Genomic DNA, 12748 nt, shown 5'->3' with positions numbered 1-12748 from the left:
AAGAACAAATAAATTAAAAAAAACATTTTTTTAAATCTGCATATTCAAGTTTAGACACTTAATAATAATAATAAAAAATTGGCATCTAAATATAAAGATTCTAAACATGCATATATTAAATAAATATAACATTTATTTTATCACACACACACATATATATATATATATATATATTTGAATTTTTAAAAGTGTAAAATTTGACTTTATGCCATGAGCAAAGGTCAATCATCATCATCATCATCATCATCATCATCATATAGAAGAAGATGTATTTATATAGCGCCTTTCCGTAGCTCAAGGTCGCTTTACATTGTACATTACAATACATGTATACACCCGCACACATTACAATCACATAAGGACACACAGTCACATTATCCAAAATACATGTTAAATATATATGTTTTTAGCGGAGTCTTGACTGTAGCCACATATGAGATATTACGAAGTGTAAGGGGTGTGAATTCCATAAATTTAGGAGCATTAACACTAAATGACCTTCCACCTACAGTAGTCAACCGGAAACGAGGGATGGACAATAAACCAAGTTCAGCTGATTAGGGACCGGGCAGGGCGGTAAGAGTAAAGTAGATCAGACAGATATGAAGGTGCAAGACCATTTAATGCCTTAAACGTTAGAAGTAATACCTTAAAGTGAATACGTGATGCCACGGGTAGCCAGTGAAGGTCATGAAACAGAGGAGTAATGTGAGCAGAACGCCTGGTGGAGGAGAGAACTCTTGCTGCTGAGCTTTGAAGATACTGTAATCTTGAAATACGTTTTTTGGGCAGACCAAGAAATAGAGCATTGCAATAATCCAGACGTGATGTGATTAATGCATGAATTAAGGTTTCAGCATCAGCTAAAGTGAGAGAAGTTCGAAGACGTGCAATATTACGAAGTTGGAAAAAAGAGTTTTTAACAAGAGAAGAAATATGAGAGCCAAAAGATGGAGTTGAGTCGATTAAGACACCAAGGTTACGAATGGATGACGAAGGCTTAACATGAACTCCATCAATATCAAAGAACAGGAACATCCTTTTGACTGAGATTCAGGAACTTGTGTTTCTAGGCCCTGTCCCAATACCCGCACTTGCGCCCTTGTGCCCCTCAATGCGCGTTCTCGCTAAGGGGTGCAAGATCGGGGTGTCCCGATCCTCTAATAGTGTTCTCCAGGGGTGATCATAAGGGCACTTAATGCACCCCTTTCGCAAGTGCGCATCAGACCTCACTTTGCTGTGGGATATTACCCAGAATCCTTGTAGTGTTGTGACGTTTCGAACAGCTAACCAATGGGGGAGAATGGTTGCTATGGTGCTGTTCGGAAGCGGAAACTCCGAAGATAAAGGAAGCTGGTATGGTGAAGTGTTTTTCAGGCCGCGAAATTTAAAAATATTAGTGTTATCGTGTCACGAAATGTAGTTTTAAGAGTTTTTCAGTCGAGAATATAGTTGTTTAAAGCTCAAATATGTGGTTTGTTTATAAAGATAGCGCCTATTTAAAATTTTGATCGGACTTTTTCGGAGTTCCAGGGATCAGCGGGCGCACAGCGCTCATGTACCCCGCCTGGAACAGCCTTACCTCGGCTAGTCATTCTGACGTTTCCCGCGGGCTCTGTGTCTAGTGGTTAAACGTGAGCTATAAATCGGCTTGTGTATATCTAACAGGCGATCTTTGGTCTCATTAATCTATGATTTGTTCCCTGGCAAATCGTTTTGGCTGAGGGCAAAGTGAAGTTTCATAACTTTATATATTTATGCTATTTAACTGTAACGTTGTAACGTTAGCCTGTTGACTTATGTTTGACTGAATCTTTTAACTTGCTTTATTTCTTGACTTATATAGCTTCTTATACTTTTTAGGCTACTTATAATTTAAAGGAGAACTCCGGCGCAAAATGAACCTTTGGTCTAATTACACATTGTTACCTAGTCAACCGTTATCTGAGATTTGTTTTCATGATTATCGAATGTAAATAGTTTTATCTCTAAAAACAGTTTAGCCTATAAAGCTAGTATAACGCTAGTATATTGGGCATAGTGTAATGACAAATAAAAATCGCTTGTTAATACCACTAACAAGGCTCAAAATAGCCCCACACTAACACGGTAGCATAATGAGGGTCCCTACCTTCAAACCGAAGCATTGAGAACTTTGTCAGTGTCCAGACAGTTTAATAAGAAGATATTTAATACATACAGTCAACTTCGCGTATACAGGCAGAATCCATCTTTGAAATACAGCCTTTACCAGTCGATCTACGAAACACCGATCCAAGTGCGCTGGTGAGAACGTGAACGAGCTATAAGTTGTGATAAGGTGAGCGCGAACAGCGCACTTGGATCGGCGTTCGTAGATCGACTGGTAAAGACTGTATTTCAAAGATGGATTCTGCCTGTATACGCGAAGTTGACTATGTATTAAATATCTTCTTATTAAACTGTCTGGACACTGACAAAGTTCTCAATGCTTCGGTTTGAAGGTAGGGACCCTCATTATGCTACCGTGTTAGTGTGGGGCTATTTTGAGCCTTGTTAGTGGTATTAACAAGCGATTTTTATTTGTCATTACACTATGCCCAATATACTAGCGTTATACTAGCTTTATAGGCTAAACTGTTTTTAGAGATAAAACTATTTACATTCGATAATCATGAAAACAAATCTCAGATAACGGTTGACTAGGTACCAATGTGTAATTAGACCAAAGGTTCATTTTGCGCCAGAGTTCTCCTTTAATAATGGCTATTATTGATCAATAAAACTGAAATTTAACAAAAAAAGACAGGGTTGTGTCATTTTATTTCATATAGCCTATGTAAGAGTTTTAATATATAGCCTTAGCCTATATATAATATATCACCAACACGTCATGTATTTTTTCATGTATGGGATGGGAAGAATTTCATATATCAATTTCCATAATAACAATAATTAAAATTGCATTTCGAATCGCTGTGAATACGGTAAGGCAGTATAAGCTCAGGTAAACCCCAATCACAATTTATCTTAGCCAAAAACTGTTTTAATATTAATAACATTAACAGAAAGGTTGGTAGCTAAGAGTAAAAAAAGATATTATTTTTTTCATTTAAAGGATTGTGTCATGTTACAGCTATTATAAGCAGCACACACATTAGCCAAATGAATGGTGTTTGCTCTCCTGATCACAACAGAAGTGACGTGTGCAAAACTGTCCCAATTCTGCTCTTCACATTGGGCCCTTGCGCACTTACTCCGCTAAGTGCACTTTCAACAAGTGTCCACTTCCAGGAAGGCCTTAGGGCTCAAGTGAGAATTGGGACTGGGCATTTAGTTCAAGCACAAGAAATTTTTTTGTCCTGGCTGATCTCAGGTCACATTCACACTTATGCAAATTCAAATCTGTCAGTGATGACATTGTGACATCAAACACCATCAGTGATCTGGTCCCTATCAATTTTTAATGGATGGAAACTTGCAGTTTGAATTTCAAAATCAAAAATGAAACGAGGTTGAGTACATTTTTGGATTATGTATTCCATTTTGCTATCTATTCCAATTCAGTATACACACATCAATGATTACAAAAATAATACACCCTCCATGCATGCCCAGTATGTGTTGTAAACACATTACCGGTATGTAAACTCTGTGTCTGGCCACATTTAAATTCTCTTCAGACTCTCTTTGTTAATGTATAACGCAGCAGCGAGTGTGAGGTGAAGTCTGAGAGGAGGAGCAGCGGTCAAGATTTCCCATGCCTGACCTCTCATTCTAATGAGAAACACCAAAGCCATTGCTTGCTTACAGTCTGTTTTCCGTTCATTTTGGCATCTAGCTAAACACAAACAGAGAACAATGACGACTAGGCTAATCTCTGATCCTTTGGAACAGAACGTTCTCAAACCCATCCAAACAACCATCGCCGGTACATTTACATTTACGCATTTGGCAGACGCTTTTATCCAAAGCGACTTACATTGCATTTCAAGATACACATTTTTTACATTCTTATCAGTTCTTGCTTTCCCTGGAAATCGAACCCACGACCTTGGCGTTGCAAGATCACAGAAATGAATGGGGTTTACATCACGTCATGCTGACCCCAAAGCTGGAGAGCGGACATGCTGTAACACACATATACTGGCATATAGCACACACCACACACTTGTTCAAGCACATCCAAAGATCCAAAGACACAACATAATCATACAGTATATGATATTCAGATATCAGCTCTACCAATATATGACATCATTTGGTGGATTTCTAAAGAACATCACACAACGTGTATACTTTTAAGCTTAATTATGCATTACTGAAAACAAAGATGAAAATATTTAGATGGCTATAAATAAATAACTGATAATATTAAATGTATATATTATGTTTTAATTGTTGCAGACTAATGATACTTACTACTGTGTTTAAAGGAAAAATAAAAAAATATGAAAATTTGAAGGTTTGAAGGAAGTTCAGCATATTGGCTATTGGTCACTTACATTAATAATCATAATAATAATGAAGCAAAATACCATTATCAACAACAACAATAATAATAAACAAATGTAATATGTATATTTATGAAAATATAAATATAAAAATAGATTCATGAAATATATAATATATATTTCCAAAAATTGTCTATCAGAAATTGCTAGTAAATTTCAAAGAATCGGCAAGTAACGCACATTTTTAAAGAAGAAAAACTAAAATAGTATTCTTGTAAAATTGCACTGTTTATCACTCCTGTATTTACTTGTCATATACATTTTTACTTCTGTTATATTCTTCTTGACTAGCCATTCTTTCTATGGCAGCCAAAAATATTTAAATCAACTGGTCGAAAGTATGGTTCCTCTGAAAATAGGCCTATAGTTAATATAAAAAGATAAAAAAAAAAAGTTAAAAAAAACACTGGCTGATATCAAATTTATGAACATAAAAATGTCAAGTAAATGAGAGACCCAACACTTGCTACACAATGAATTTAGGCTCATTCAGATGATATCTGCTGCCATGCACACTGATGTTTACTTATATTTTTTAGGAATTCTATATGAATATAGGAAATCAAGGTCAAAGTTTACAGTAGTAGTAAATGACAAATTCAGTGATGGACACCAAATAAGGGTAATGAGAGTAAAGTTCATCTGGAAGCAGCTGATGTTAGAACTTGACGTGACATTGAATGTGGCAGGAGGAAGAATGGGCTTGGTGAACAGGAAGTGTCAGGAGGAGGTAAAGAGTGGAAAAACACTAGTAAAGATCAGTATGCCTTAAGAAAGAGAAGATGGGAGAGATACTGAATCAGAGGCAAGCAGAAAGCCTGAAGTAAGAGGGAGAAAAACAAGAAAAAGAGAAGGAGAAAATAAGCTCCCAGACAGAGCAGTGCCTCGCACCCCTGCAGTTAGAGGAGGGTGGGGACTGTGAAGTCTCCGTTCAGGCCTTCTCTAGAGATCCTGTCACAATAAACTGTCCTACAGCTGGGAGGCTCTTTGAATTTCTTCACCAAAAGTCTCATATCGTCTATTCTCTTATGAAAACAAAAGGTCTTAAATGCCCACATCAGTCCAGCCAGATATACTCAAATACCTATTGCTATTGACACAAAGTGGAAAAGACAGAAAGCATGCGCTAAATCTTGCAGTCGCTTGATGATAATTGAATAATATGTCAATATAAATGACCCTAAAAGGCTTCAGGGTTGATTTTCAGAGAAACTATCCTTTCGACTTGTTGATATTTTAAATATTGTTGGCTGTAATGGCGAGAATAGCAATGCGTTCAAGAACTTAAAGGGACAGTTCACCCAAAAATTAAAATTCTGTTATTAATTACGCACGTTCACGAGAGCGCCAAAACGCATGCGTGTTGACGCGAGAGCAGATGTTGCACGAATGCGCGTTGGAAATTATTATTTTGTAAAGTGGCAAATTTTGTTTTGTTTTTTTTGCGCAAACAAAGCGCTTCGAAAAATTGAGGTCTGGGGCTTGAAAGTGGTAGTTGCGTTGTTGTCAGTGGAGGGACAGAAAGCTCAGATTTCATTATAAAGATCTTCATTTGTGTTCCGAAAATGAACGAATGTCTCACGGGTTTGGAAAGACATGAGGCCGAGATTTTGATACCACCTTTGAAATATACCAAGTTCCTGATTGATTAATACCACAGTATCTATTTGGTATTCCAACTAGCTGTAGTGACTGTACTGATTAGTCAACTACTTAATTAGTTGATTTTTGGTACTTTGGGTCTGTGCCAACTACATTAATAGTCAAAGTTTTTTTCAATTTTTGAAAGAAATTAATACTTTTATTCAACAAGGATGCATTAAGTGAATCAAAAGTGACAGTAAAGACTTTTACACAGATTTTATTTCAAATAAATGCTGTTCTTAAGAACTTTCTTTTCATCCAAGTATCCTGAATGAAAATGTATCAATGTTTCGAAAAAAAAAAAAAAATATTATTGCAGCATGACTGTTTTCAACATTGATAATCAGAAATGAGCAGCAAATCAGCATATTAGAATGATTACTGAAGGATCATGTGACACTGAAGACTGGAGAAACCTAATTAAAAATTCCGCTTTGCATTACAGGAATAAATTACATTTTAAAATCTATTTACATATAGAAAACAGTTCATTTATATTATTTCACAATATGATTGTTTTACTGTATTTTTTTAATCAAATAGGCCTACAGCCTTGATAACCATAAGAGACTTTTTTCATTTTTAAAAATCTCACTGACCCCAAACTTTTGAGTATGTTATGACCTACAAGTTGTGCTTGATCTATAAGGTGACAGCATGAAGAATAGCAAGTGTCTATTTGTAAGCCATTTGTTAAAACTAACCTGTAATTACCAAATATATTTGGAATTGCAAGCATTATGGGGTTAACAAAAGGACTAAGATGGTCTGACTTATTTAAAAATGTTCACATACAAGCTTGTGAAATGCTTTGAGACCCCTCATACTAGAGATGGGGCATGATGACCAACCCAGACTCATTGCAAAAATGTGCCTCTATCTAAACTTTTGCAAACTTACACACACATTAAAATTCACATGTTTTGCAATCTAATACATTGATATTTGCATCACATGACCAGCTTCAGACGTTTGGCTTTTCTGACGGTGAACTTGCTACGAATCCCGTGAAACACAAGCCACGATAAAAGAGCTCAAAGACTTGTAGAAGCAAGCTAAAATGTCATGGTTGCTTCAGCAAATGGCTTTTCATCCGTTTGCTTTTGTTAACACTATCGCTTAGGTTTAATGATAGGGTTTACAGTAGGTGGGACATTATTCTTAAACCCAATTAGGGCTGGGAAAACGCATCTAAATTAGTCGATTTGTGTGGAATCCGTCAATAAGTTGCGTTGTTTATGCTCCCCAATAATGGAGGCTCCGACTCCCGGGAATAATTACAAAAATATCGAGACTGATCTAAAGTGTGGTTTTTTTTAACCTCGTTTATTTAATAATCGTGGTAAAACTTGTATGGACTGTTTTACGGACACTGCCATGTTTGATACTGTCGCTATGGTTAATTAGTTTGTTTGAATGCGGTTGTGACTTCACCCGTTTATACAGCTGAATGAACATATTCAAACAGCTACTTTAATCTCTGGAACGAACAAAACATTTCAGGAATCACACTTATGCAACACAACATTTTCTGCTGCGACTGTGAATGTGACAGCCATATAAACACCTTTTCTAATTAAGCCTACACTGCATAAACCTTATCGCTAGTTAAAAGTTCAGACATAAATTAATTATAAGTTATTACTTATTGTTAAATTAACCAAAGGATTAATAAAAAAAAACAACAACAATAGATTAAAAAAAGTAATGGGATTATTTGATGGATTTATAGTTTAAATTAATTAATTTTGTTTTAAATTAATTTTAATTAAATATTATGAATTAAACCGCTCATAAACACACATTGAAATAAGGAAAGTATAATGCAATCATTTAAGACATTTCTCTTTATATAGAACCTTTTTAAGCATGAAGTAAAGTGTTCTTCAAAATTGAGCCAGAAACCTAGGGTTATATTTAGAACCAGATTGAACCACAACAACCAACACAATAAAACATTGCCACATTCACATTATTCTGTTTCAGATCAAAATGAAGGCATTTTTTAGCACAGCGCACTGTACAATACACTTGAAAGTGGCGAGAAAGCAATGCAATTTCATTGTGCAAAAATGGCACCACAGGCAGATTTTTCAAATGAGCCTGGGTTGTACACAACACACATTAATACCAATTAAATACTAATTACTAAATATTAATACCAAGGTCACCAACTTCCTTTTACTTCCTTCCTTAGTAAAACATGAAGAAGAACAGAATAAGGTAACTAGGTTCAGGTAAAGCGGTTGTGTTCAGGACAAAGCTCTGAAAGTTACAAACAGGCTGATGTCCAGCTTTTGGCCTGAGGGAGTTAATAGAGCACCACAAAGCACGGCCTTTCTCTTCATAAATGAGCCACTCAGTGACAGAATGAACCACAGACAAAGCCTGATGATTCAGGGTGACGTAACGGAGAACTACAGGAACAAATAATGAACAAATTAGACTTGCAACAAATGGGGAGTAAAAAGTGTCCAAACTGACCAATTCAGGCAATCAAACCAGTTCTATTGATGAGCACACAAATAGTTAATGTTCAGTCAGAGCTTTGATGATTACCATAACAATGACTTCATTAGAGGCTTGCTCATTCCTGTCATTGCAAACTGTGCATAATTGCAGTTCTGATCAAACATAATAATGACGCACTGAAATATTGGCAACTGAAAATGGTTTACGTTTTGTTTTGTTTTTGTTTGTTTTTTACTAAATGAAATGTTTTTTTGTGGTTTCTGTGTTTTGGTAAAAAATGCATTTGGGTGCATCACTATAACCCACTGAAGCTTATGATATATATAGGGGCCATGGAGGGGGCTCTCCATCTTACGAAACATGCATGAATACAAACATGTCAAAATATATATAAAACTTGTCAGGGTTGAGCTAATATCTCACAAGAAAACTACCAAAACATATGGGTTCAGTATAGACAAACATAAAATACACACACACACGCACACATAACACATCCCCTTCAGTGACAGGCAGGATCACAGTCTTGTGTCTTCAGGTTAAAGTGTTTGCACCCCTTTTAAATCAGTCCTGTACATAGATACATTCTGTTCATTTGAGTTTGGTAGCGATGTTTGGTTATGTTCTGCCACCCTGAGATTCATCTGATAAGAGGCAGAAAGCTTGTTAGGGAATAAACGTCACGAGGATGAGGCAGACTTCAAGGCGCTCTCAGAGCCGTGACACATGCACAAACCCATTCTCCATTTTTCAGTCTCATTAATGGGACTCTTGGCACTCTGATGGTCTTCAATCTTCAATGATACACATGACTTCAAGTTACCAGAGATTTCCAGGCTGTGTAAAGATCATTTAATATCAATATGCTACCTAAAAACTTTATGCTTCACTAAAAAGTTGTTTACTGTAATAAATTTCAACCCACTAGGTAAAAGTGTGCTGCCTTTAACGGTCAAGTGAAATCAAAGTGGTGCCAAAGTCACGAAATGCAGTTTCAACCACTCTGAATTTAATTACCGATTCAGGAAATTAGGTTAAAACTCATACAATTTAGTACAAATTACACAAATGTGTAAGAATTGTATCAACTGTAATGAAAGCAAACTAAAATTGTTATAATATAATGATAAATAAAAATATTTTTTACAATGTACTACTATTTATAATGTTAGGTATCTCTAGTATAAATTTTTAATAATAATAAAAGCTTAGGCACATGAGAGAATACAGAATATTTTCTACACTCTAAAAACAAAAATGTTGGTTTAACTTAAAAAAGTAAACTGGTTGCCTTAACATTTTAAGTTCATTGAAATTTAAAAATTGTTAATACAACAGAAACTCAAAACATGGTATCTGAACCACATAATTTATTTAAGTTTGATAAAAGAAATAAAATGTGATAAATCATAAAAAAATTTTTTTTTAAAGTGTACAGAATTATATTGTATTAAAAAAAAGAAAAAAGAGAGAGATTAAGATGCTTTGACATCTTTAAAATGCGTTTAAGGTAATACAAATATCTAGGTACAGTTGGTACTCATGCACATTGGTAAATAAATAAACTTTCTTTCTCTTTCGCTTATGACGTTGTGTGTAGAGTGAAATAAGCAGTGAATGTCTCAATGAAGCATCTGGCTTTAAGCGTCGGCAGCGCGTTTGAGTCTCATACAGAGATTCACTTGTTGTTGCCGCTTCATAAACCTGAACTTTGCGCAACAGTTGCAGTGTCTACAACAGAGTAGCCTACAATATTACTCACTCACAGCCCGCTTAACTCACCTCTTCTTCTCTTTCTCAGCTGTCATCTCTCGGTCCCTTCGTTATTCCCGAAATTCGACAGCAGTCAGATCTCTGTGCTAACAGAACACGCTCCAAAACACTCGCGTTAAATAACAACAAAACTGATCGTGAGAATGCAGTTAAGTCCACCAGCAGGACAAAAGTGACTGTACAGTCTCAGAACACTGCCAAGGATCGTACAGTCTCCCACTTTTGTAAAAATCCAAGCGCGGTGAGGGAGTTTCTCGCTTGTTTTCAGGTCAGTGAAGTTCCCAGAACGCAGCGTCTCACTGAAGGGTGCTTGACAGCTGAGCAATCAATTAGAGCTCTGTGATTGGCTGGAGCCGCCATTGGGAACCGCCCACAGTCAGGGCTTACAAGACTTTCACTCCTGCATAAGTGTTCCTGCATGTCTACTTTCTCTGAGACCTACCAATCTCTGTGTACAAATAAAACAATAATGCTGCCGTCTTTCTAAAGTCATTTTTACCCTCCTGTAATTTGGCTCCAAATCTCATGTGATAATTGTCATTTTGACCCCCTCTACAAGAGTTACTCAGAAAATATACATCTGTGACATTTAATATGTTGCCTTACATCACTAATCACTATTTATGTTTATCTTTCTTTTTATGAAAAAATTTAAACAAAATCAAAAATTTGAGTTGACAAGGAATGACCAGCTAAAAATACATTTGAGTGTGTTGAAAGTTATGTTATAATGTTACTTCGCTCGGTGGATGGTATGACACTTGTTGCAGAAAAAGCTAGCCTAGATCGATATTAGAATATAATTTTAATAGCTTCTGATGCTGGCATGCAGTTAATTTTAAAATATATTGCATGGTGGAGACAATGCTGTATTACTGTTCTTTCTATGCTATATTAGACACTTGACAAAATAGTGTTGTCTCTGAACCATGGTACAAACATGTTACTCACGGTAAATCAAGATACTAGCCATGTTGAGCTTTATAACAATTCGTTTTCTGTTGATTAAGGTATCCAAACAGTTGCTTACCTGTCTAATAAAACATAATATATTAAAGCGAATATATCGATGGCTCCTGTCTGCCTTGCGGCTGAGTGGCTGAAAGCTCCTTGTAGCTTTGTTTTGAATCTTTATTTACTATCATTCCTTGTTGTTTATATTGCTAATATAACTTACTCATCACCATATATCAGATATTGTCTAATATTGCCTATTACATTTATCTGACATCGCTAGCTTTTAACTAAATCGTTATCGCTAGCACAATGCGCTAGCATTTCGCTAGCCTGTTAACCAGCCATCTGTGCTTGCCGTCTTTTCCACTCGCGCCTTTAAGAGTCCATCAAACGACTGTGGTGAGTAGGAACAATCAACGAAGACGGTGAGTAATGTCATCTCCTGTTATTGTCACTTGCACTGCCTGCTACATGTACAGTATAGACTTCTCTGTCGGCGGAGAAAGCTTCACATGTCATAAATGTAGGGAATTAGTCAGGCTGACAGAGAAGATTTCAGAACTAGAGACACGCATCCAAACTTAAACCGAGGATAGTAAGAATGCAAGGGCTTTAGATACTGCTTTGGATGCGACTAGCTTATTGAACTCTGTAGATTGTACGGTTCTGATTGCCCGTGCAGCAGGGCAACTGGGTGACTGTGAGACAGCATAGTGTATGACTTTTCTAAGAAACTGATAGTGTTTATCACAGTCCTCCATGAAATATGTTTCTTGTGTTTGGGGGTGAATGGTGGACAGACTAGCATCACTCCTGGATTTGTATTATATTATTGTATTTTTTCTGTGTTTTGACCCTTAAAGGTGCATTGCGCAACATTTCATGTTAAAAATACCCGTTTTTCTAACCCATACATGCTTAAACAATTGCCTGATGGGCTGAATGAGCCCTTCTCTGATCACTGCGATTGCCTCTATAATCCTGTACAGTAAAATAAATAAGAGGGATTCGGGCCGGAACGTGAGACTGGGCGTGACGTCATGCGCGTTCACGCTCCCCTGGCTATGTCTGGCAGGTTTGTGTATTCGCCGCCATTCTCCGTATTAGCAAAGACAACTCGAGCGACAAAACTTCAGTCAACTTTCGACAAAAGTAGAAGATGGATTCAAAGAGACCGGCTTGTAGTTCATAAACCCCAACGCAAACTCCACGCAAGACAAAGACAGTAAGGCAGTTTCGCTTGTCGCCAGAGGGGGGCATAGTTCTGCAAAAACTCAGAGAGGTGCGCAATGCACCTTTAATAGTAACAGAATCACTTTTTTGGAAAAGGTTTGGGGAATGTCCTTGCCTATTTTTTGATGCAACATATGCAGCTTCAATAATATCTGTCCAATGGGTTTTCTGTATCA

General features: G+C 36.6%; 1 protein-coding gene across 1 annotated transcript in view; it reads right to left on the bottom strand.

Moving 5' to 3' along the window:
* The window catches only part of epas1b (endothelial PAS domain protein 1b), a 49427-nt gene extending 38738 nt beyond the window's left edge, over nucleotides 1–10689 (bottom strand). The window contains exon 1 of the mRNA XM_056272469.1: nucleotides 10392–10689. Within this exon, the coding sequence (XP_056128444.1) occupies nucleotides 10392–10417 (26 nt within the window). The 5' untranslated portion in view covers nucleotides 10418–10689. The remainder of the gene's footprint in view (nucleotides 1–10391) is intronic.
* Nucleotides 10690–12748: the final 2059 nt, after the last annotated feature.

Source organism: Rhinichthys klamathensis, unplaced genomic scaffold (assembly GCF_029890125.1).
Source record: "Rhinichthys klamathensis goyatoka isolate OS25496 unplaced genomic scaffold, OSU_Roscu_1.1 h1tg000338l_1, whole genome shotgun sequence".
NCBI lineage: Eukaryota > Metazoa > Chordata > Actinopteri > Cypriniformes > Leuciscidae > Rhinichthys > Rhinichthys klamathensis.
This window is presented reverse-complemented; position numbering and strand designations above follow the sequence as displayed.